This window comes from Peromyscus leucopus, chromosome 22 (assembly GCF_004664715.2).
Source record: "Peromyscus leucopus breed LL Stock chromosome 22, UCI_PerLeu_2.1, whole genome shotgun sequence".
NCBI lineage: Eukaryota > Metazoa > Chordata > Mammalia > Rodentia > Cricetidae > Peromyscus > Peromyscus leucopus.
In genome coordinates, this window is record NC_051081.1 from 14,633,447 (window position 1) to 14,660,274 (window position 26,828).

Here is a 26,828-nt window from a genome sequence, read left to right on the forward strand (position 1 = left end):
CAGGAGCAGAATATTTTTAAAAACTGTTGTGGGAAGCCTTTCAGTCAGCATTTGGCTGGGTTAAAATCTTGGTCCAGTTGTTTATGAGGGTATAGCAGGGAGCAAAGAGGAAATCGGTATTGGTACATTAAAGTTTCAGATGTGTCAAGGCGTTAAAGAAGGATGAGCTTGTCAGGGAGAGGCTGCTGATGGATGAGGAATCGGCTCATCTCATAAAGTATTTTGGGACTAGCTTTTGTTTTGTGTCTTTCTTTTATCCCGAGGCTTCCTACCATGACCTTCTCCCCTTGACGTTCAATGTCCCTGTTTTTAATGTTTACAGTGAGGTATTTGCTGCCCATATTCTTTTCATCAGCTTCTGAACAGTTACTAAAGACTCTCTCAAGCAGACATTTAAAGACGGGGAAAATTTGCCCCCTTTGAATGTTTATTTGATATTTTTCTAGAAATAACTGAACTGTGTGTATGTGTGTGTGTGTAGTGTGTGTGTGTGTGTAATGAATTCTAGAGAATGGTTGAATTTAAAAGCAATGGATAGTAATTTAACTTAGCTGGTTGTTTTTTTTTTTTTTTCTGTGTAAAGTTCTGTGCTTTTTCTAATTCTGATAGTGATATGTAGCCCATTATTGCTTGACAGATGATATGACCTTTGGGAGGAGAGGGAGCGATATCAGTAAGCAGTTTTTCGTATTTTCTGAAGGGGCTTTGTATTTGTTCATGCTATTTTACCAAAGGATTGGTCCTTTAAAAGAAACCTTTAACCAACTCAGATTTGTGTAAAGATTGGACTGATAATGTATACCATGTATGGCCTAGAAAGGAGAAAATATAAGCACATTTAAGTGTTCCCACTTAGTCTACAGTTGATCACTAGTTAATCAAGTGATATGCAAGCATGGCAACACTATAAACAAGCAAACCATGTAAAAGCCTAAACCAGCACCAATTTTGTGACTTTTTCATAACTAAATTAATATAGAGAAGCCATATTATCACACACTAGATGTGTAGTACCTGCAACTCTAAACCCTTTGTTCTCTATCATCCCAGCATATTAGAGTCATCCCAGCGGCCTGCCCAGAGGTAATTCATTTGGGAATGAACTCAGTTCTATGCATCACTACTTTTTAAGTCCTTTGGTAGTTTTGTTTTTATTTTAAATTAATAGCCATTTAAATATTAGGTATTTTGTCACATTGCCATAATACATCAGCCAGTCATTCTACCTTATTCCAAAAGATTCCAAAGATCCATGGCATGTGTTTGAATTCATTTTTATTGCAGAAGAAGTCTGAGTAGAAGTAGTCCTGGGTAAACGTGTACTGTTGAAATGGGCACCTGAATTAGCCAGAACCTAGTGCAAGCCATTCACAAGCTTTTCACAAACTTGCAAGCCTTTGACAAGTTTCTCTGGAAATGAGTCTTCTCTGTGCAATGAAAATGTTGAATCTGGGTGATGTGCCATTGGTGGATCATGAAGTCAATTTAGAATCATTTCTATGTTTACCAAAACAGAAAAAGGCAGTATACGTAGGGAGGCCATGTATTGTCTATGGGTCCTAGGCATCTGAGAAGCATGGAGGACAAGCTCCTTCATTAGAGGAGCCATGAATTTTTAGAGTTGTGTCATGTGTTGGTCGGAAAGGTACATAGTGTGAGTGGCAGCGGTGAATGCTCCCTATGTCAAGATTGGATAGAGATTATTTCAAATATTCTTTCACATAGTGCCAAGGCAAACATTCTTAAAGAAATTAACTTGTTTCAATGCGGTATTTGGTTTAATAACAGTAAATGCAGACACAAAAGCACTGGTGCTGGTGAATGTGCAATGTGTCCTGTCCTTGCAGTGTGACATGTGAATGAATGTATTATTGATTAATTGCAACCACTGATGCAAGAATTGATATTATTCAGTCAGGCAGAATGTTCTCTGGCCAGTCACATTGCTTTCAAACATAAATGTAGATATGTGCTCTCTTTTATAATTGTGTTGTTTATAGTCTCCCATTTTTTGAGCATTTTGAGCTCATTATTGGAAAGTGAGGTCTTTGCAGGAAGGGTAAGCATTTGGGATGTACAGAACTCATAAAAAGAAATAAAGAAAACCCAAAACAAGGAAACAAAAATACATTGAATTTAAAGCTGTACCAAAAAAAAAAAAACCATGATAATGGTACATTGAATAATAATGGTGCCTTGAAGTCCAACTGCATATGAACATGAAATACTAGATCCATGCTAATGTCTGTTAGTCTACCAGTTCTTCCATCCAAACTGCAAGTTAGAGTAGAAAACTACTAACCGCCAACCTTGCATAATGACGTGCAGACATGATACAGTACATATCTGATAAGCTTTAAAGAAGCAGCGTGTAAATGCAGAGATAAATAGACCCGAACTGTTGGGAAATAAACAAATGTGAATGGCAGAGGGAAATGTCAATCCTGGATGCCCCATGGGATTGCTGCCTGACGATTCCCCAGCCAGGGAGGAAGAGGTGAAGAGGACCTGTGCTGATTCCTGTCTTTCGGAACCGACCCCCAACATTGCAAGTTTCTAAAATAACCTGGTCACTGCTCTGACTCTTCAGTGTGTGTGTCAGGGTGGGGTTTCTTTGCTACTCACGAAGCCAAACTGGCCACACAATTCACGGTAAAAGAAAACTGTCACAGTTAAATATTAGGAGCTCTACCTCAACATGACGAAACTGGAGCAAGCAGGTCCAGGAAGCAGACAGGCTCCACAGGACAGGTTCTCAGTCATTCTTACCACCTTCTTTCTTCAAGTGCAGCTGGTCCAGAAACCTGGCCTCTGTGCTTACCTATAGACACCTGAGCGTGCTTTCTCAAGTGTGTGGGCCTTCCTCTTCCAGTAGTACCGTTTACAATTCCATAACACCATGAGATTTCTAAAAAGTTTCCCAGTTCCCACAAAAGTAGCGAAATTAGCTGATGTGCCTTATTTCATTGGATCTTGAGATTTAAATTATATTACAGATAAAACTAGAAAGGTGATGGCAATACTGTTTACATCCAAGGAAAGGCTTTCTTTTTTTTTTATTCCCCCATATTAAACATTTCACAAATTGGTGTAATCACATTTGTTCTATCAGCGAATTGACAACTGGAAAGGTATTACTTATTACTTAATATTGAAATGAACTAGAGCTGGATCATGTGACTGATACAATCACAGAGGGTACCAGAAATTATTCTTTGGGGAGCTTGAGTTGACCAGAGTTTATTTCTCTCTTAGATGTGGTGGTTTAATAATACTTTTTTATTCTGGGAGACACCTCAGGAATCTCCATAATAGGTTCCGTGCATTTATACTTAAGCTAGAATTGGGAGAGGATAGAGACATAAGATTACATCCTTGGGAGAACTGAGAAAAAAGTCCCCAGATGACATGGAGAGCCTGGGATGATCATGCTGAATATGACAGCTAGGGCTATGAAGAAGCTGGGACCCTCACGTGTAACTAATGAAGACAGCCATGCCATGTACTTCCGCTAAATCCTCCTTTTTCAAACATCTGAGAATATTTCTGCCAACAACAACAACAAGTTCATAAAAAAAATAGCTGAGCGGTGGTGGCGCATGCCTTTAACCTCAGCACTTGGGAGGCAGAGCCAGGTGGATCTCTGTGAGTTTGAGGCCGGCCTGGTCTACAGAGTGAGTTCCAGGACAGGCTCCAAAGCTACACAGAGAAACCCTGTTTTGAAAAACCAAAAAAAAAAAAGAAAGAAAGAAAGAAAGAAAAGAAACATTCTGCCATCCAAGTGCTCTAGTTTATACTAGTTTTATTATAAACCAACATATTTTTTTATCTTAATAAACTGATAGCAATAAATCAGAAATATAAACCCAGAACCTTGGTAAAAGCTTCTAAGAAGCAGGGGCAGGAATGCTATTACATAAATAACATCTCTACCTATTTCAGCACAGTCTCTCATTGTACTTAATGTACATGTATTGGCTTCTCCAGTAGAGACGAGGAGGATACCAACATTACTTAAGTTCTCTGTCTCTTTTAAGGAATTGCCCTTCTTCTCTTAAATGTGACAGATTCTGATTTAGCACTGTAGATTTCCTCCATTTAGGTATTCATAGTGTTATAGTGTCCCCAGTTCACTTAAGCACAAGTGGAAATTTGGTGGCCAGGACCTATCTGTGTTCATTGAGTCTGCTCACATCTAGAGTACATGGTGTGTGTGTGTGTGTGTGTGTGTGTGTGTGTGTGTGTGTGTGTGTGTGTGTGTGTGAGAGAGAGAGAGAGAGAGAGAGAGAGAGTTAACTTTTCAGCCACAGTAGTATATAACTAAAGATATTCTGAGAAAAAACTCCATGAGCCTTTTAAGTTTGTTTGCTAACCACGATGACTTGCCAGACAGTATCAGGAGATATATACCCTGTAGATTTTGCGAGAAGAGAAGTAGTAAGTTTCCAAACCTACTGATAATTCTATTGTAATATTGACTAAAGATGAAACACATTGAGAATAAGAAATCAGCCATTACTCTCAGTGATTTAAAGCCTGGACTCTGCTGGGATGCATATTAAGTAGATATTTGACACATTTACACACTGATCAGATACAGCCATTGCATTTTTCCCTAGGTTTCTTTTTTATGATGAAAAGATACAAAATAATTGAACTGAATGTTTATTCCTTTGTAAAAATGTGGTAGGGCCATATGATGGCTTCTTCTTACATTGCAGCGTGGTAAGAATCTATTTAGCAATGGAATTTCCACAGTCTACATCAGCATCAGTTGGAGGATCCTCTTACAGTACAGAGTATGGCTGGCCGGCCAGGCATCCTGACACTCTCAATTTCTCAGAATTTTCAAAATATAGTAATGACACAGTCTTCAGGTCACGATATGAATAGCGACGGCTAAGAAGTCGTTTTTTTTTTTTTTTTTTGAAAATTTTCATTTTTTTTTTTGTTAAGAAATTTTCTTTCATTTTACATACCAACCACAGGTGCCCCTCTCCTCCCTCCTATCCCCCCTCAAGCTTTCCCCTCCTATCCACCTCCCATTCCCACCTCCTCCAAGACAAGGACTCCCATAATTAGTCAGCAGAGCCTGGTACATTCAGTTGAGGCAGGTCCAAGCCCCTCCCTCTGAACCAGGGCTGTGTAAGGTGTCCCACCATAAGCACTGAACTCCAAAAAGCCTGCTCATACAGCAGGGATGGCTCTTGACCCCACTGCCAGGGGCCCCTTCAGCAGGTCAAGCTAAACAACTGTCTCACCTATGCAGAAGGCCTAGTCCAATCCCATGGAGGCTCCACAGCTATAGATCCACAGTTTGTGAGTTCCCACTAGTTTGGTTCAGTTGTCTCTGTATGGTTCCCCATCAAGATCTTGATGCCCCTTGCTCATACAATCCCTTTTCTTTCTCTTCAACTGGACTCCTGGAGCTCAGCCTGGTGCTTGGCTGTGGATCTCTGCATCTGCTTCCATCAGTTACTGGATGGAGGCTCTATGATGACAGTTAGGGTATTCACTAATCTGATTACCGGAGTAGGCCAGTTCAGGCTCCTTCTTCACTATTGCTAGTAATCTAAGGTGGGGTCATCCTTGTGGATTCCTGGGAATTTCCCTAGCACCCAGTTTCCCCCTGTTCCCTCGATATCTCCCACTATCATGGTATCTCTTTCCTTGCTCTCCCACTCTGTCCCTGTTCCAGCTTGACCATCCCGTTCCCTTATGTTCTCATCCCCCATCCCATACCCTCCATTGCCCCCATCTGTTTGCTCATGCAGATCTATCAATTTCCCCGAACACTTTCATTTCAACCAGTGTTGTCTCATACTTATACTCAGTGAAGTTCTCCACTCTATGTTTACATTCCATGATGCCTTTATTTGTATCTACATTAAAAAAAAATTATTCTAAAATTTGGAATGGTTCGCTACATGACCAAATATGTGGGTAATTCGGATGATAAAGATTTAGAACTAGAGGCAGTATTGCTCTGATTCCTGGCTGGGGGTATATTCATTGGCTACTCTTTGAAACTTGATTAAATAATCTAGTCTGTGTTATCATGACCAAGTAAGTAATAATGTACTTTCTTGTTTAAAATTATGTCTTCTACATCCACCTCAGAAATGAGGATTGTATACCTCACTTTTCAAATGAATACCTACCTATAAATCTGCTTTAAGAATAATTGTATTTCGAGATTTACCTATTTCTTGAGTAATCATTTATTGAAATTTGGAGAATTCATAAGTTCATGCAGAAAGTCATTTTAAGGACCATACTTATCAAGCTATGTTTATGTTTTAACGTTTATTAATTCCAGGTTAAAATACACAGTGTAGAGGCTGCAGATTCAGCAACTTGGCCTGAGACTGGCGTGGTCACAAACATTGCAGTACTTGGTACTTTGTGAATGTCAGGGTACTTGCCCATTACGTTCCTTGTACTGCTACTGGATTCGTGTGAAATGACTGTCATTCCTCAATACAGAGCGGCATGCGGTGTCCGGTTCCCAGCATCTGCTGCTAGTTAACTATTCAAATCACTTTCCCAGTTGGATTTGAAGAGCATCATACTAGAGCTTTGAAACATTTTTGTTTACTTTGGGTAAAAATGTGCTCAAGTTTAAGCTGCAATCCATTTTTTGGATATGAGTAACAGATTTATATAATGTAATATGACCTGAAGAGGAGTCTGAAGCTGGAATCAACAGCAAGAATTCTATTCTGGTTGTCTCCCCATTGGAAATGCTCCCTTAATTTTGATTTTGGGGTTTTTCACCCTGATAAACGAATGAGAACATTGATCTAAGTAATATGGACTTTTTTTTAACTTGCGTATTTCATTATCTCAAGTATATTTATAAGAATTTGCCTCCTCATTTGTATTATTTCATGGAAATTTGGTTGTTTATTTCCTGGTTAATTGCTGTAGGTTTATCTAAGATAATAAAACCTGATTGAATAGTTTGTAAAGTATCTTATTACTGTACAATAATAGAGGTTAGCCTCAGAACTTATTCATGTTCAATTATATTTAAGAACTATATAATGTTTTAAAATCTTGTACTAAGTAAATCTATGAATGAACTACTCTTTCTTTAAATTAGTTATTTTCCTTATAATAGTGATTTGAACTTAACTTTATAAAGGGTTATAACAAATAAAACGATGTTAATTTTTGTCTGATTACTTGGAAGAGAGGACTTAATTGGACAGGAATTTCAAGAGGCAAAGTTTACTAGTTTCTGTTTTCTCTTTCCTGTCTGAGACAACCAATCTCATCATTTAATTTAATTTTATAAATTTCAAGCAGTTGCCTTTGTTAAGTCAAGGATCCGTTTGCTGTGACAGTCTTGTGGACTTGACTTCTGAAGTAGAGAAAGATATGAAGCAGGCCTCTCACTCAAATCTTCATTTGTGTGCAGTTGTTTATTTTTTATCACATATTAATTTTGGTTTCTGATTCATGCAGAATGCCATCCTAGACTCACACAGTTATAGTAAAACCTTACAGATTTATATGAGTTGGGATTATATATGAAAAGCAAAGGCATCCAGAGCAATGGCATACAATAGATTCTTGACAACGGAGTGGATCTGATAGTTCTCCCCACAAGTGTAGGCAGTGAGGCCTTGCCCTATTTATTTTTACTCTTAAAATGCCCAACGCTTTGCTTAGAGATTTTTTGTTTAGTGAAGTTCAGAAGGCTTGAAATTTGTGTAAATAGGTCAAATTAATGAGATTATACCCCATACTGGAAAAAAGAAAGGACCATTGCTTGAGAAAATGTGAAGCCATCTGACTTCTTTTTAAGTCCTCTGGTAAAGTTGAATCATTGAATCTTTGTATTGAAAGGGATCCATGTGTTGAACCTACCACCCAGTTTAATATATGGCTTATCTTTAAGGCCATTCCAAATGAGAATTTGTTTTATTTATTTATTTTTGTTGCTTTTTTATCAGATGCAATGTTCAACATGTGACTAATCATGAGAAAATCTTCATCACATCAAGATCTAATTCTTATCAGTTAGAATAATGTTATTCTTTTGAAGCATTTGATCCCTGGTATATGAAGATCCTATCACACCCCTCATGTCTTCTTTTAGAGAGTTTAAAACATATTTGGGAATTTAATCTAGAAGCATTTTACCATTTTTGGAGATACCCAGAATTCTGTCTTGTGGGAAGAGTTCTGAGAGCAGGTCTGACTGACCTTGCTGAAGTATGGAACCATTCACCCTCCTTGGTGCTATCAAGAGTGCAGTCTCTTAGTGTCTTATTCACATTGTTAATTCATCTGCTGTGTCTTCCAGGGAATTTACCCTGTTGTTTCAACATGTTACAGCTGAGAAGTTTTAGTTACTGTTACTATCCCAGATGCTTTTGTGTGACTCAGATGAGAACTCAGGTTTATTCTAACAAATTTAACTTTGTTCAAGGCAGACTATCAGGAACATATAGAATTCTACTTCTGTTGAACTTTCAGGAAATTAAAAAACAAAGGATTATTTATTTTCATCTCAATTTTGAATGGATAAAAATAGAATAGAATTCAAATCCAATGATACCCTCCTAGGACTCGCCTTTCAAATTTATAGTAACATGAAGCAAATGAACAAAGCTCTTAGACAAATTCTTCATGTTTATAATCAGCTTATTATTTTTTTAATTTCTGGTACTTTATAATATGTCTATAATTAGTGGTAGTCTATCTTCATCTTGACATCATCAGTTAACACATTAGTATTATATTTGTGGTCACTAAATTCTTTTCTAAATCTTATATGCTTGCTATGAAGAGCAAATTATATTTATGTTATTAATCTATACTGAAAAATATTTTTAAATGTGACTGTTAAAATATTATTGTTGCTATTGTTTTAGTTTTCATTAATAATTTTACCATCAGTATGTAATCTTACATCATTCTTTTAATGAAGAAGAAAATTTTTTATGTTTAATCTTCATTCATTTTTATTTATGTGTCTGATTTTTTTCTATGTACCGTATGTGTGTGGGTACCCTCAGACATAGGAAAGGGATATTTTAATCCCTGAAACTATAATTATTCGTGGTTGTGAGCTGTCTAGTGTGGGTGCTGTGAATCAAACCAGGTCCTTGGGAAGATCAGCAAGTGCTTTTAAATAATGAATCAATTGTCCCCAGCTCCAAGAAGAAAATATTTGATCAGGATAATTTAGTTTGTGCTCAGTCATCTAGATGATTTAAATTAATATTGAAAACAGTGTATATACCAAGAACTGCACCATCATAAACACATAACTGAATTTTTGTACTCTGAGCTTACCAATACCCCAATTAAGAGCAGACTCTCCCCAACTCTAACAAAGGGAGATGTTACTTCAATTTATAGTATCAAAAAATGCTACTTGCTCATGCTTTACACTTTCTTATGCATAGAACCAGAAGCCCATTACACTCTTTCATTTTTGTTGGTTTTGCTTCACATTATTACTTTTAGATTGGTCTATACTATATCATACTGTATATGGATGATCAACCTGAGGTCATAGATTCTCTGTGCTGTTTAATACCTCACCAAGACGTGGAATGGACTCTGGAATGCAATTGCCTCTGAAAGTCTAAGGACTTGAGGCACTTACATGGAATCTGAATAGATGCTTCCCTCATTCTTAAACCATCAACTCTTACTACCAACACATGTTCACAAACACATTGTTGTGTTTTTCATCATCTCAGAATGCTACTCCACACTCCTTTCCACCAATGACATGGTGTTATTAGGCAGTGACTGGGTTTATAGGCAAGAGGCTGGGTTCTAGCCTTCTGCTACTATGCATCTTATGACATGGACAGTCATTCAGATCCTGTAGAGTTCATTGTCTTAAGTAACATACATGGAAGGGTAGAGTCAGAAGAATGCCTCTAAAGCATCTCCAGTTCAGAGATCTATTCAGAGTGATGGTGACTTGTTAGAATTTAGGTAATTTCCTAAAAGTCTAGTTCACCATCTGTGAAATTGTCATGGGATCACAGTGTCAATCAGAATTATTAGAGTTGGTCATTTTTCAACCTCATCAATAGTGGGGAAGAATGAATCTATCAATAGCTTTGTCAAATTTTGGAGTTTTTCTTAACTTTTTAATTGTTGTCAGTTTTTTGGCTATGAAATGGTGTTTGAATATAAGTTGATTTCTCCATATTTGTTTTAATGAAATTATCCATTTATATTATTTATATAGTTATCCAGGAAGCTGTCCATTTACTCTGTTCATTTTCTCCATCATTTGTCTTCTTAGCATTCATTTGTTGGAGAGCTTCTTGGATGCTGTGTTGTAATTCTTTGTGATTGATATGAAATGAAAATACTTTTCTTAGGTTTTTATTTCATTTCTTACACTTTTGTGGTATTGTTGATAAATGGATTTTGTTATTTTGATTTAGATTAATCAACATTTTAGTGCTGTTGTATAGACTTTTATGTCACAGCTTACTGTCATAAGAAAATTTTACAAATATCCCATCTTAATTTTAGCCTTAGATGAGCTAGAATTGATTTGTTTCATTGTGTTTGTGTAGATAACTAGATATCCCAGCACTATTTACTAACTAATGGTCCTGTTGTTCCTCCTTACCTTAAATGCAAAACCTAATATAGATTATTTCCATATGTATTTAGAGCTGTTTTTATATTGTTTATCTTTATCTTTCTGTCTGTCTCAATCCATTCTCTTAGTTGCCATAGATTTCTTGTGTCTACCACTACGTCAAGTTGCCATACACCCTTCTCTGGCATATCTTGGCAATTTTGACTACTTTGGTTTTCCTATAGAACTTGTAACATCAACTTCTTACATCAATCCATTGGGGATTTAGTTAAATTTTTACTGAATCTATAGTCTTCCTTAAATTTGTTGAAACAGTGATTTCTGGCCTATAAGGAACCTTGTGGCCTTTCTAAGTTATATTACTAAGCCAGACACTCGGGTGGATCATTTTTGTCCTTCCAGTTATGAAACCATAATTTGTTAATATGCCATTATTGTCTTAGTTGTAATATTTACAATGTTCACATGCTTTGCTGGTTCAAAGTGCTAGCTGTGGCTTGCAGTGTGGTATTGAATTGAGATGATAATAATCAGAATCCTTGCCTCCCCCCAACCCCACCCCCAGTTTTGATCTTGAAAGTGAGTATTTCCTTTTTCAAAGTCAAATGTGCTGTAGGTTTTATAATATTTGCCACACTTACTCCACTGGGGAGAGAACAAGGTAGACGGGTACCACTTACCAGCATTACCAGGTACCCTCTCTGCCTTTGCCTTATAGACTCAGACCAGTCCTGAAGGATCAGTATCACTAATGGCCTCAGACACTGACAGTTTTAAAAGATGTGTAATTTCCTTCAGTGACATGACAGCTACCAGGTGATCAAAATGAGATCTAAATGCACATTTTGTTGGTGCTCAGTATTGAAACTGTTGTCATATTAAACTCTCCAGAGACTCAGATATCTCCACTAAATCATTCCAACACAGTCATTAGGTCTGCTGTGTTTATTGTGCATCACTAAAACACAGCACTGGATCTACTACATGGGAGGTGCTCAGTTGCCTTTAAATGTACGAAATAAGGCAACGTCTTACTATGAATTGGTTTGTGTTTCCTGTGACTCTCAATTAGAATTTGCTCTGTTTTCCATGCATACTAGACTTCACTATTTGTTTACTAGTGGTCACTGAGGATGCTGACAGAGCTAGTGATATGGTCTACCAATGTTCTAGAAAGTGGGGACATCTGGCTTTGAAGAGATGAAACCTTGAATTGAGCTCTGACTCTATGACATGAACTAAACTAGCAAAGGATAGTAGTCCTGAAAAACCATTGCCTTGGGAGGCTTGCTGGCACATACCTGTAATCCTAGTGCTCAGGAGGCTGAGGCAGGAGGATTGTTAGCTGGAGGCCAGCCTGACCTACATAGTGACTACCTCAAACAAAACAAGACTAGAACAGAGAAGGAGAAAACTCAAACTCATTCTGGTTTCTGAATATTCCAACGTGCTAATAGAGAAGTTGTGTTACCAGTAAAACAGATTTTTTTCTCTTTAGTAGCACTTATCATTCTCTTTATAGATTGTCACAAGCTGATCTCTAACCATAAGGCCTCTTTTGTTGTTGTTGCTTTGTAGTTTTGTTTGTTTGTGATGTTTTTTATTTGTTTGCATGTATTTTGGCACATTACCATCATTGCTTGGGAAATCTTGGGCACATTTGACTTACATCTTGCTTCCATTGCCTTACTTTGCTGCTGGGAGAAGACTGTTCTTCCCAAATGGCCACATTTTTGTTGATCTGTCTGGCATGTGGTGGGACCCACATTGTAACTTCTAAATATACTAAAGACTGAGCTATGGACAGAATGTTGAGACTTCATTTGCATGCTGCCCCTATGATGTTGTTCTGGATCTCTTACCAGTTTCATAGCAGCCAGTCCTACCATCTGCTCGGTGAAACCAGGGAATGAGCTAACCATCCAGCTGACTGCAGCAGACTTTTTATAACTACCCCCTCCATGAGGGAGGGAGTACATACATACTCAATAGGAGATTGGTTTATTCCCAGATCAAATTCCTTCTTTGCCCCTTACTAAAAAAAGTTGCATGGTCTTTCAGTGATGAAAATGCTTGGATCTTCATTGAGAAAGATCTTTGAATATAAATATCTTCCTGAAAACTAATTCCTCAGTTAGATGGTACAAATGTGGCAGACATTGGAGTCCATTGTTATCAGCAGACAGGACTCATCCAATATGCATTCATGGTACCTGATTCATGCCCTAAAGATAACACAGAGCTGCCTTGTCTGATCAGAGCTCTTACAGTGATACTTAAAAATTAATTGAATTTTCAAGAATGTCACTTTTAGCTACTGTAGTTGATGACCCAATACCTGAAGTGGTTTATTAAAAGTATACTGCCACCTACAGCCCCATCTGAGTCTTTGAGGGACATTTGTCCTGAATGTTGGTTAAGCAGAGGTCATCATTAGCTGTTGCATTTATTAAGGTCTGCTGATGTGTCGTGCACTTACTGACTTCGGCCTGTGTGTCTGTTTTCCTCTAGGAAAAGAAGAGTACATTGCCACCTTCAAGGGATCTGAATACTTCTGCTACGACCTGTCACAAAACCCCATTCAAAGCAGCAGTGACGAAATAACCCTGTCCTTTAAAACTCTTCAGAGGAATGGACTCATGCTTCACACAGGGAAATCGGCTGATTATGTCAATCTCGCCTTGAAAAATGGAGCTGTCTCTCTGGTCATTAATTTGGGATCAGGGGCCTTTGAAGCGCTCGTGGAGCCTGTGAATGGAAAGTTTAATGATAATGCCTGGCATGATGTGAAAGTCACCAGGAATCTGCGTCAGGTAACAATGCAGTGGATAAGTCAGTAACTGCCTTTGTTTCTTGCTACAGCTGTGCCTGTGGTACCTACAGCTGTGTGTGTGGTGCCTGAGAATCCCAACCACACGAAACAGGGCCCAGAGGTGCTCACAGATTAGCTTTTTCTTCTGAGATGAATCTTCCTGCCATACTTGAGCAGGGGCATATCTAGAAAGTTCTGGGGGGCCAAAGGCTATTTTAATACAGCGACATGTGATTAGTTTCCAGAGGGCTGCAAGGAGATCCCTGCGACCTGCCCTTCCTGTAATGTGTGTGATTTTGTTGTAGTTTTGATTTTTTTGTTTGTTTAATTTAAAATTATAGTTTTCATAGTGGTCATTTTGAAGCATGCACATTGGGGTCATTAAATCACAGTTCCTTTTTTGTAGTTTAAAAAAGAATGTTTTTTTTTTTTTTTTTTTTTTTTTGTCACTTGAGATTTTTAATCTATCCCTACTCCCTCCTCTTCCCACCCCAAAATGGGAAAATAAAATGTCCCTGAGGGGAAAAGTTAAATCTTGGGTGTAACCTATAGTCTGAAGTTTTTGTTTATGAAGATATTTTTGTTTTAACAAAGATACTTTAACTTAAACTACAAAGGTCACTTCATCCTTTAGGTGCCCACTTCTATTAGAATATATATATAAATATATATATATATACATATATATATATTTGTAAATTCCTACACAAGTCTATATATGAGAAAAATACCCATGATCTACTGAATCTATGGGTCTATATATATACTGTATGTTTTTAATGAGACATATTACAGTATATGCCAAAAGCAGACTAGATTGTTCTTATATTTTTATCATTATGAGTTTTGATTATCTGAAATTTTATATTATAATGTATCATTTCTAAAGTGTTGACAGTGACTAATTTTTTGAATGGTAAATGCTAATCTCAAACTAACATCCTTAACATATTTGTTGTTTCTCTGAACAGTTGCAGAATGACCGATTGTCTCTGGTTTTCCTTTTAAAAACTGCCCTCTCTTTTCTGATCTGTTAACTAACCTTTTCCTTCTCGCTTCTGAAAGGCTTCAGCTATCTGAGCTAGAGAAGCAAAAAAGGAGCTTAGGAGCAGAGATTTAGTGTAATTGAGGCAGACAAGCAAAACTTAACGATTCTGAGAGTCTCCGAGGCCTTTCAGACACCCATGGACACGGGAGGAGGAGCCGCGTGCTTCCCATGCTCTGGGGGAGGGCTACCCATAGTCAGCGTAGCTATAGACCATGGGTTTCCTGTTAGTCTGTCTCTTTGGTTTTCCGTTTTCTTTTTTTTTTTTTCTCTCACATACTCACCAAGAGACCGGAGGCTCATTTGAGACGAGCACAGAAGGAAGGGTGGGTCTTGAGGAGCCCACTTTCTAGATTTGCCTTTGCTCAGGTTACAAAGCCAGTTGAGAATGCGTAGCTCCAAGAAAACAGACATTTCACAGCCAGCGTGCATGTGTGGCAGGCAGATTACAAACAAGTCCATTCTACTCATTGCGTGTGTCAGGATCTTTGCTCTGTTTCATTGCAGTATACTGTGACCCTAAAGTCCATCAATATGACCGAAGGAAGTTTTGGAGTTGAGGAGGAGTCCTTGTGTGCTGTAAAATTGAGTAGCAGGGCAATGCCAACTGATTCCTACTAATTGGCTGGGGCTGGGTGTGGGTGTGTGGGGGGGGACTATGATGGGCTAGGGTGATAATGGCCAGCTGATAGGCTTCAGGCCTTTAAAGGAATCCCTTGTAGATGTTTACAATGGCTCTCAGTTGTCCTCAGGAAGACAAAAGGAACATTGCCATGTGTCTGTTTCTGTCTAGTGGCAAGAGATGAACAAGGGCAGGAAAAGACTGTCTCCTCTGTGGGAGGCCTATTTGTTAGTCTGCTTTTTTCTTGTAAAATTTTTTTGCCCTTTTTCTATGTTACTAACATGCTTAATAACTAACATGTCATTCATGGAATGTTTCATTCTACTAACCGTTACCTGAATCAAAAAATTGTACTAACATGGTAGAGACCATCATATTTTTTAAGTAACGATCGTTATTCTGTTCACAGTTTTTAATTTCCTTTCTCCCCCCTTCTCCACAAAGCACTCAGGCATTGGACACGCTATGGTAAACAAACTACATTGTTCGGTAGATATCATTCTAATTGTTTCTTATTTTGGGTTTGCCGTGTGTTTTCTTTCTTTCTTTTAACTGTAGACATCATTAACAAAAGAGGAACTGCGGTTGGTACTCTTCTGCTTACCTTGACCTCCTTCTTTTCATCTGTTGTTGACTTTCTTATTTTTTACCTGTTCCTGTCAACTTCTGTTTTCGAACTCACCTGTAGGGGCATCGTTAACGTTTCGAACGTTTTTTTGCATCCAGCTGTGGTTAACACGAGATAAGAAAAATGGTGGCTGGCCCGAGTGACCGCAGGCTCAGCCAGTCTCTAACCATTCATGATGCATGGCATGGAAACTTGGTTTGAGAATGTTGGAGATGCCACACCCACTCATCTTTACGTCATCACTAAGCAGTTATCTTTCTCCCTTGGTTCTCCCCGTCTTCTTTCCTTTCCTTTCTGAACGGTCTGTACCTCCCGCATGCGCATCGCCAGTGCTGCTCCCCCGGTTGTTTTGCCGCCTACTTTTCCCTCAGCATGCCTCAGGCACTTGCATGCTCAAGAACTGCTGCTCAGTAGTGCAAACAGTGACGTTGCTGGACATAGCTTGCGCCTTTTCCGTTAACAAGGTGCACGTTGTGATTAGTGAATAACAGACGACTAAACTTTACTAATACGTACACCAGCCAAACTAACCTAGGAGGCATTTTACTAACACCATTTTTGTGTCTGCTAAATAACTTTTGAGTTGCAGCAGGGATGATGCTGACACTAGTTCAATGATCAGTTAACTCTCTAACTAGTTTAGAACTCTCAGGGCTAGCTGAATAGAATCCAAGAATAAACCTCAAACAGACATGAAAATGGGTTCCGCCACAGGGCTAAAACTGAAAACCAAACAAACAGAAAAAAAAAAAAAAGCAAAACCAAACAAAACAAAAAAGCAAAACAAAAACTAAAATAAACAAAACACAAACAGGCATACCCCAGGATTGTAGCATCTAGGTCTGAGTATAGCGTGTCCTTTCCCTGTGCTTTGTTATCTAGGTGACAATATCAGTGGATGGGATTCTTACCACAACGGGCTACACGCAAGAAGACTACACTATGCTGGGCTCCGATGACTTTTTCTATGTTGGAGGCAGTCCCAGCACAGCCGACCTGCCGGGGTCCCCAGTCAGTAACAACTTTATGGGCTGTCTCAAAGAGGTAACTATCAATGGCATGGAACCATCCTTAACTCACCATCTCATCTTTGCAGATCCCGACTGAGAGCTCGTTCAGGAAGATCTGATGTTCCCAGAGGGAATGGCACAACCTTAAACACTTCAGCCTTGTGTTGTTTATGCAGAATGGGGGGTAAAGGCAGCTCACACTCCATGCTGAGGAAACGAGCTCTGCTTCCCACAGTGGGCATTTTCCTGGAGAGCTTAGTATATCTGCTGTAAGAGGACGTCAAACAGAAAGAGATTTGGGTCTAAAGCTGTACTAAGGGCTAAGGGCTAATTGTTTCGAGCTAACTCTCTGGGGTATTGTCCCTACTGTGGTGGCTTTTTGAGAGTTAAAGGGGAAAAAAGAGAGAAAGAAAAAAAAATGCTACAAGAGGAAGGGGAAGACATACACAGTTAAGCTAAAACCGAAAACAAAAATGAGGCTGCACAATGAAACAGTGTTGCTACATTTTAACCATGTCCTGAAGGTGGGAGAGCTGTGTCTTTTGTGACCTGGTAAGTGGACATGATATTTACCTGAGGAAAACCAGAGCTGAGGAGAGCAGTTTCATCCTCCATTCTCAGCTGTCAGTGTCTGCTGTAAATTTTTATAAGATTGAAATTTGTGGGGAAAGACCAGAAGGACCTTGAATTTCAATTTTATATTCCATACGAGCTAGATTTTTTTAAATCTATTCAGTCACCATAAATTTTGTTTTGGAGTGTAAAGTTCTCACCTTGTTGTATGGTGGTAATGAGACAATGTAGACTTTTACAATCTAAATTGGAGTAATTATGAACTTGCTAGTTATTTAGGCACAACAATCACTACTAACAAGCAATGCTGTAGTTTGTTTTGTTCTAAAGAAAATGTAATCCTATAAACTTGATTGTATTATTTTTATTTTATATTTTTCACTCAACAGTGAAAAAGTCACTACTTTGTGCTAAGTCATCATTACATGCCTTCAAATTGCTGCAGCTGTTTCTGTGTATGTGTGTGCGAGAGAGAGAGAGAGAGAGAGAGAGAGAGAGAGAGAGAGAGAGAGAGACAGAGACAGAGAGAGAGAGACAGAGAGAGAGAGAGAGACAGACAGACAGACAGACAGAGACAGAGACAAATAGCCCCCAAGGGGGATTCAGAACCACTATAGTATAACAAGTGCTTGCAGCTTTCAAGGGCAGAATGGATCCATACATTAGGGTGAGAGACATTGCTTCTCAGAGAGTGAATGCTACTCTCTGAAGATAGAAAATATGCCTTAGGGTCTGCCTTAAGCTCCATAGGCAATAACAAACTAACAAAATAGTAATTATCATTATGATAAAAACAGTATTAACATTTTCAAAGTCCTTTGTGTTTAGCACTATCCCGAAGCTATCCAGTGATCCTCACAATGTAGGTAGTGATTCACTATCTTTATTTCTCAAAGAAACTGAGGCTCAGAACAGGTAAGTTACTTGCAGGAAGAACCACAACACTTAGGTATTAAAACCCAAAGCCCGATTTCCTAGTCCTCTGTGCTGGTAATTACCATAGTTCACCATGTCCTAGAAGTATAGGTCACTGACATTGAAGATTGTACAGACAAGCTCTCAATTTCATTAAAAGCAGAATCAAGGTTTAGAAATGTATAATGCAGTATCAGAATGTATGGCCAATGTGCTCATTTGAGTTGAAAACAGGCTGAACTGTGTGTGAGCTCCAGTGGCCAAGGAAGACATGGAAGGCAAACCTGTGGCCTGGATTCACATGATTTGGACAGGCAGGAGATGGATAAAGTAGTTCAGATCCAGGAAAGTCAGCGTCATTGCATACTTTGACTTCACAGTTAGACTCCTAAAATCATTTTCTGGTTGTTCCTAAGTATTCACACCAAGATGTGGTATTCATCTCCACTATGCAATCAGCCCATAGGCCAAGTTTTAGCTATAAAGTATGATACTTGGGTTAAACAGGAAAAGGTCCAGAGTTCAAGAACTTTTAGCAGGAATGTAAACCTAGCTGAAGAGCATCTATGAAAAATGAGGGTGTCTGAGATACTGGGTTCCTCTGAGACCTGTGACATTCTGCCAGTTCTCTAGTGAGCAAGCACATTGTTGTGCCTGTGAAGCTGCAGTGAACTTCCTTCCCCAGAAATAATGGTTTCAAATTAAGTGTGCGTCAGACTAACATCTCTACTGTTTAAATGCACATACACTGATATAGCTCAGCATCCATCTTTGTGTGTTAACAGTTCAATCACAAACAATATGACAGAAAGACAAAATGTAAAAAATAAAGCCACATGGTTTTTCAAGTATCCCTTAGCTAGAAGCCAGTGATTGCAGAAAAGTGGGTTCATTCTCTCTTCCTTTTCTGTAGATTTTACATACAAATACTTCCTAATTGTAGGGGGGGCCCAACCCACCTTTCTGCTTTCTGTAGCCTGGGGAATTTGTTTGGAGTAAGTGCTGTGAGGTTTTGCAGTCTTGTGTGAGATGTTTCATTTGTTTCCTCCCAAAACCAAGGGGTTGGAAAGTTACACACACAATCAGTCCATAAATTAAAAATACTCCATTGGAGGGCTCTTTGATAGTTCACTCATAGCTTCCACCAACATTTAGATCATCTTTTAGAATAGTCTGCTCTTCCTATTTCTGAAAGGAAATAGTGAAAAGACACCATGGAGTTTTGAGCTAAATCACCTTTCTATAGGAAGGCCAGCTTTGTAGAGTTTGTGAATAGAGAGGAATATGCTAATATTCATTCTCTTGTTTGTTTTCCTAAACCCTGGCTTAGAGTTCCTAGCCTATAGCATATTCCATTCCTAATTCCTTAATTACAATTTCACTTATTGGCTTATTATATTTTTATTTTCAATCTAGTACATAATACCCCTTAGGATAGTCACTCCTGTAGGAGAATCTAAGGGCACCTAGTCTGAAGCCACAGAGGACACTTTGGAGTAGGAATAATCCTGACAATCATTCTCTAAGTCTGATTGCTTTGAAAGTAGAGAGACAGATGTAGAGGAGGCGGTGCTGGGGAACAGTGAAGGAGAACACAGGATCGGCACCCAGTGTTCAGACAGATAACCTATCTGACTGGATGATGATGGCCTCATTGTGATCCATGCCAATTATCATAAACCTAGAGATGACCAGCTACATTTACTAGTTTATACCCTCATTCTTTAAAAATTAAAGTGAAAAATAAGTTTCTCAACATATAGAAGCAATTTATAGTTTAATTTTCCTTAGTGATATCTTAATTCTTCTGTGACGTTTATAATGGTAAATGAGACCTAAGAGCACTTTCAGCCCCTGGGCCACAAAAAGAAAGTTCATTTTGCTAAAGTGACCATCACATTTCAAAATAAAATAACAATGTGTAGAGCACTAATCTGTTGAAAATGAGAAGAGATCTTGAACAGCCTACAGAGAAAATAATTTCTTTTGTAACAGTTAAACTTAGTCACAAATAATTCAAAAAGTCATTGGAGGAAATGGCTTTCACAGGCTTTTAAAGTCTTAGAAAAGGCAAAGGGAGGATGTAAATATTGAGTTACCGTTCTACCTTGTAAAACTAGATATAGGCCTTGAGAAATACGCTTTAAAGTCTTATTCTAGCGAAAATACTCCAATTTCTTCTTTGGCAGGAATGCTTGTTTATATTCTTTGCATTTTTTGGAAGCACCGTTTAAAAGCTGAAATATATTTCCTAAGAATGTTTTATAATTTTATACTTATTTTTTCTATTGAAGTGTGTTTGAGTAACAAATAGGTACAAATAGGAGAAAGATTGAGAACCCTGAAAAAAGAAGAGTCTTGGCATCTGAATGAGGTGCTTGGGGTCTATTTGAAGAAGCTTCAACACCCCCCACTTACCACTGAGTACTTGAAAATAATTTTCTTGGAAACAAGTACTGTAGTTTTGTCCTAAAGTACTCATTAGAGGCAGCTTTTCAACTACCAAAGATTGGTGAAAATCTCACCAATACCTGTTTTACTCCAATATTCTGACCATGAGGACTTGGATAGTAAGGGACCCAGCAGTGAGGGCAATGCTTCTCCCATTAATACTGTCTGTCTTTAACTCCTGGATTTTGTACTTCTTAATTACATTGTATCCACAAAACACTCTGAAACACCTGCTTCCCTCCTGCGGAGGGGACATTGTTTAGCATGGCTTGCTGGTTAGGAAAGGAAACTAAGGAAGGGGAAAATGATTGTGTGCACGAATAAACTCCTTAGAACGCTTTATCTGAAGTGTGTTCTCAGACATATGTGCCTGCTGCAGGTTTTCTAATCAGTTGCTGCCGTGGAGACTGTGCCTGTGTGAGGTAATTTAAAATGCTGCCTCTAAGAACGGCTTGGAATGAGCCTGAGGAAAGATTCTTGAGAGGAAAAAAATTGAGTGAAATGCTAGAGGGGATTAAATCCCTACTGAAAATTTCATCAACCTAATTAGGTCAGCTCAGCCTTTAATTACACATAGAGATTTTCCTCGCTAGAAATCTGCAGGAAGCTCGAAGGTGGGTGAGGCTCAGGAAATACCCTGTCTTATAAAAATGAATTTTCACTCACTGTGAAAAAAGAAAATGGCCGATTCCTGGATTCCTGAGTGCTCAGGGTGGGGGAGGGTCCCTTCTGAGGAATGCAGAGACCACACCCTTATTCTCACACTGCACCACTCTGAGCAGCTGCTGAGAAGTGTTTCCTTTATGAAGAGGCCCCTTACTTCTGCCTTCTTTTGGACAACGAAGGATGCTCTAAAATTGTGAAGGCTTATTCCTGTCTGTGATCAACCCAGCTGACCTAAGTCCCTCCTTCTGGTAGATTTCCTGCACTGAGATGGATACCACTATATATATATAGGAACAAAAATCCACTACAGATTTTGCATTTTGAGTTAGTTTTCCTATTCTGAAAGAAGGTCCTTTTTATGACCTGTTGGAGAAATTGCAGTGGCAGGCACTTGGAGGATAAGGGGATGTTTATTGACGTCTGTCAGCCACAGGACATGAGTCTCGGAAGCTCCCACCTTTACAAGCACACTTTTCTGTTCCTGCACTTGTCCGAATGTGGGCTGGGAGTATTGTACATTCCATTTAGACCGGCCTTCACATGTTCTTCATTGACTCTGCAGGGAAGAGTTGCTTTGGACTTCTCTACTTTTTCCTAGAAGTTTCTTACACATATCAGAGATTTCTGTGTACTCTGTTATCATATGATTTATGTTAATATTCTTTTGATTTGGATAATATGTGTTAAATGAACTATTTTAAGATAAGTGTTGCTAATGCATGCAAGATTAATTGCTTAGAGGAAAAGAGAGAGGAAGCTTAACAGAGACTCATGCTTGGCCTGGCTTATATACTGATTGTCATCATAGCTACAGATTCTTTTCCATAGTAAGTGATTCCAGGCTAGATCAGATGCTCACAGGATGTGATTTTGGTGGTTCAGCTGGAAGGAGGGAGTTCATGGATCAGATGCCTTCTTACAATAACCGTCATATAATTCCCAGCTAAATTCCCCCATGCTCCAGTCTATCTGGAGATAATGACAATTCTCTAGTGACATTGGGCTGCTTTCCAAGAACCAAGTCTTGGTTTACTGACCCAGACAGTTTAGCTCACAGGGTAACTAAATTAGCCTGTCCCATTTTTACAGATCTAAAACTAAGTTTCCTCTACCTAATTTTAATCACTTTAATTTAATATTTTTTATTATAGAGTTTAAGCAAATGTTTGTAGAAATATAAAAGAATTTTACAAATTCTTTTGTACCATCTGATTTGCCACAGTTACAGATGAGGAGTAAGGGAGCCAGCAAAGACAGTCATGTAACAAGCGCGTAAATGTCTCTTTCATATACTACCTATAATATCTCGTGAAGGCACACGGGACACATAAAACTATAATTTACTTTCAAAATAATGAAATTGAGTACAATCGTCTGATTTATTATTCTTGACACATCAGCAATTTATAAGAGAAAAAATAAGTTTCTGATATTTTCCGTATGAAATCAAACAGAAAAATACATTTTTTTTTATTATTCTTGTATGCAATGGTACCACTCCGAACATGACAGTAGTTATATACTAATGCTGTCCCTATCAGACTGAGGAAGACATTGTGACAGAAATCAATCACTGAATAGCTGAATAACCCCAAACCCTAGGAATCCAACCACAGGCTCCTTGCCCTTAGCTGCAAGTCTGTGTTCTTTCCATAATACAGTGGGTCTCTTACTTCTTTTCTTTCAGTCCCAGAGTTTTTTATAAAGTTGACATTAGATGAAATAAGTGCCATATGAATCTTTATAGGGAAGAAAGCAAAGGGCTGCCTAGATTTGCAGGCGTTTGGAGAAGGGAGACCTAAGGGTGAGCAACAACAGTAGTACTCTTTCCTACTCTGGAAGCCACATGCCCTTCCTCATCTCAGGGTTTACATGAGCTAATAAAGTTGTATACTTCTCTGTACTGAGTAGCCAAGCATACTAAGGAATGTACAGAAACACATTGGGATGTGCTGTCTAGACTTCCATGAAGCTTAGTGCTACAATGTTGCTTAAGAGTGAGTTAACTTCTGTGCATTGTAGCTTTGGGGGACAGGGGGAAAAACAATTGGGGCAGAAACCAGGCATCCTGCCATAGACCCTCCTCTTTGAGATTGGACTCAGGGAGTCCCATCTGCTCAGGTCCCCAAGGAACTGGAACTCAATCCTTTAGTCCACAAAGCATCTGGTGAGTTCTCGCCTGGAATGCAGCTTTTTGAACACAGCAACTCCCTTCTAGGGAGCCACAGATTTTTATTTCCCATCATTTTCGGCAGATGCCCCATAGCCTGGAACTGTATCAGCAGTTGGCATAATGAATTGTAGTGCTTTCAAATACCAAGCTAGCATAACATGGTCTGGTAGGGGGCTCAGTGACATTTTAATTATAAGGACTTGATACATTTTATAGACTATGACATTTTTCAGCCCAGCAGAAAGCAGGAATGAATAGTAGCTAACACTGACTATTGACCGTTGACTTCCACTCCCACTGAGCAGTGTGTCCCATTTAAATTGGCCCTTTTTGCTAAAAGAGCGGTATTTACATGCGTAGATCCAATTACTTGTTTTTAAATTTGCATTCACACATTTAGTGTGTAGATGACCTGGAACATTTATGGTAGTCAGAGGACAACTTACAGGAGTCAGTTCTGTCCTTCCACTTTATGAGTCTGTTGGCTTGAACTCAAGTCTTAAGCAATAGCAGAAAACACCCTTTACCTGCTGAGCCATGCTGTAGAAACCAGTTCAGTTTCAGTCACTATCTACTATGTGCTGGGGATTTACAACACATTGACAAGGACAACTGTTCAGCCAGGAATCTGTATGCAGAGCCAGTGGAGCGAAGTTAGAAAACAAGCTCCATAACTGAGGCAAGACAAGTCATCCTTGAAATACAGCAGCAGCTGTCATTGAAAATGCCCAGGGAAACCAGCAAAGAGTTCAAAAGAAAGTGATAAAGTGACCTGACTTATTCTCTTTGCCCAACTACATAATCGGGGTGGTGCTGATGAAATATTAAGAAGAAAAATGATGGTGATGGTGGTGGAAGTGGTGGTATTCATGGTGTGGTGTTGTTGTTGGTGTTGTTGTTGGTGTTGTTGTTGTTGTTGTTGGTGGTGGTGGTGGTGGTGGTAGGGGTGGTAGGGGTGATACTGGTGGTGGTGGTGGTGGTGGTGGTTGGTTAGTTCCACCACTAGAATTGGAACCCAATCTTGCAATGAAGTGAGTGGCCATGCAGCATAATGCAAGCAAGAGGACGGCCAAGTTTGTGTGGCAATGAAAGTTTAGAACTTTACCAAGGGTGAGTCACCTTAAGGGAAAAACCTGAATTTCACCTAAAACAAAATGAGTAGTCTACATTGCTTCTTAATTTTTATTATGAGATGATATACCCCAGTCTTGTTTCTCTGGATCAAAGTGTTTATTATGTTTAGAAGAAAATTATTTTTGTGTACGGTAATTGGTGTTGTTTTTTTCCCCCAGGGAAATCATTATTATTGAAACACACTTAAAACAAATTAATTACTTTAAAAATGAAAATAATTCTGTTATTCAGAAGCATGTGATTTTGAATAATAGGAAAATGATATTCTCGTCTGTCTTTGTTTAGTAAATATTCTCTACACAGAGGAATTATAGCTCGGCTGCTCAGCTCAACAGATGCACGTGTTCTGTATTTCTACAGTAGGGTGGGTTTTTTGTGAAGATGTAGAGGTGTAGAGTTATTGGGGGTATGATTAGGGTTAGGGTAATTATGAGTTACAGGAAGGTATGGGGTTACTAGGGATTTATGGTGAGTAGGAGTACACTGTGTTTGGGGACATGGGGTGGCTAGAGGCTTTAAAGGCTTAGAACAATTAAGTTGACTCAATAGATCTGATCCAGGTCATAAAGCCTAAATTATCTTCTTAGTATATTTGTGTTTTCTGTGCCTTGTGTTCTAATTTTGAACTAAATGAGGACAAAAGTAGCCTGTTGTGAAAATGTATTGCATTTGATTAGTGAAGGAGGATATAGATGAAATTCTAAACAGTCTTAGTAAATAAGAAACACAGAGCCAAATACAGAGGTCAATAGCCACAGAGATCAGACTACCTTATCTTACCACCTCACCTCACCGCTGTCGCTTCCCCTGAGAAAGAGAGACCTTCTTCCTGTGTGACTTGTTTTATTGCCTTTCTATTCTGCCTTCTCATTGGCTCTAAACCCAACCACATGACTTCCTCATCTCACTTTGCTCTCTCACTACACTTGGCTGTGTCCTTGACCACACAGAGACTGCACGTGCCATGTGATCGGATTAAGGGCGTGTATTACCACCACCAGACTTCTGCTTAATGGTTTGCTTTTACCTCTGATCTCCAGACAACTTTATTTATTAACATACAAATAAGATCACATTTCAACACAAATAAAATACCACCACAGGAGGATAGCTTTAGAATGAGACAGAGCCGATTTCAAAACCAGTTCCCAAGATTCAATCACAAATCCTAGACAAGAAATTTAAAGCTCTGGACTCCCATCATCATGGATTAATATTCCATGATTATGGAATAATATTGGTGCCTAAAATACTGGATGGGATTATGTCTGAAGCTCCAAGAGTAGCCTCTGGTGGCCAGTAGCATTACAGTGGCATGTCAGCTGCAATGATATTTTAGTGATATGGTGAGCACTGGCTAGAGTTGTGCTGCAGACAGGGTCTGCTCATATGAGTGAAGACAGTCAGACAGGTCCCACACAATGAATGACCCATTCCTCATTTATTATCTTGTCGTTATCATCTTAAGATTCTTAGTAACTTATTTTTGGTGCAGGGAATGCACTTCCAAGCTGCATCGTAGTCCTTGATAGTGTTTTAACACCAGGATTCATGCTTTCATTTTTCTCTGACCCTGAAAAATATGAAGGTTATTTTTATCCCCACTACCAATCAGTTTCTGAGGTTTTGTTCCATCATCCAAGTTAAGGTTTTTCCCATTTAACTGCCCCAAACAGATGATAAGAGTTAGATTAAGTATGAAGTCACATCTTATTTTTAACATTATCGAGGCTACATACCTGGTATTCAAAAGTTAGAAGTATGTTTCTTAAGTCTTTGCACACTGTGGAATTAGGAAAGATAATTGAGAAACCTTAAAGGTTTTGGAGCATATGAATATTTGTTAAACTGAATTGGAAATAGAGAAATAGTCTTTTTTTTGTTTTCTAATTTTCAAGGATGTTGTTATCAGATTTCAATTAAAATTACTTCAGAAGCAATCGTTGTTTTCCTTTTCTATATTACCATCTAGAGCTGAGTCTTGTGAGCCTTAAATGTTTGTTTAGAGGTTAAACTGGTGTTATGTAGAGCATGCTCTTCTTCACAGTCCTCAGGCTAAACAACGTGGTTAAAGTATGAGATCAATCAAACCATCAAATTAATAATAATAACCTTAAGTTGTTGTTTTAAGGCTATTTGGTTTATCATTTCATTTCTCATATAATGTGTGTGTGTGTGTGTGTGTGTGTGTGTGTGTACAATTTCTGA

The 26,828-nt window shown here is 38.7% G+C and overlaps 1 protein-coding gene across 32 annotated transcripts in view; it reads left to right on the forward strand.

Annotated features, from left to right (window-relative positions):
• Nrxn1 (neurexin 1) overlaps positions 1-26,828 on the forward strand; it is a 1,067,728-nt gene that overhangs the window by 377,001 nt on the left and 663,899 nt on the right. For 16 of the 32 annotated variants that reach the window (XM_037198226.1, XM_037198233.1, XM_037198229.1 and 13 more), the window contains 3 exons: positions 13,103-13,404; positions 15,515-15,559; positions 16,581-16,742. In XM_037198226.1, the coding sequence (XP_037054121.1) occupies positions 13,103-13,404; positions 15,515-15,559; positions 16,581-16,742 (509 nt within the window). The remainder of the gene's footprint in view (positions 1-13,102; positions 13,405-15,514; positions 15,560-16,580; positions 16,743-26,828) is intronic. The other 16 variants (XM_028893274.2, XM_028893323.2, XM_028893354.2 and 13 more) reach the window with 2 other exon arrangements.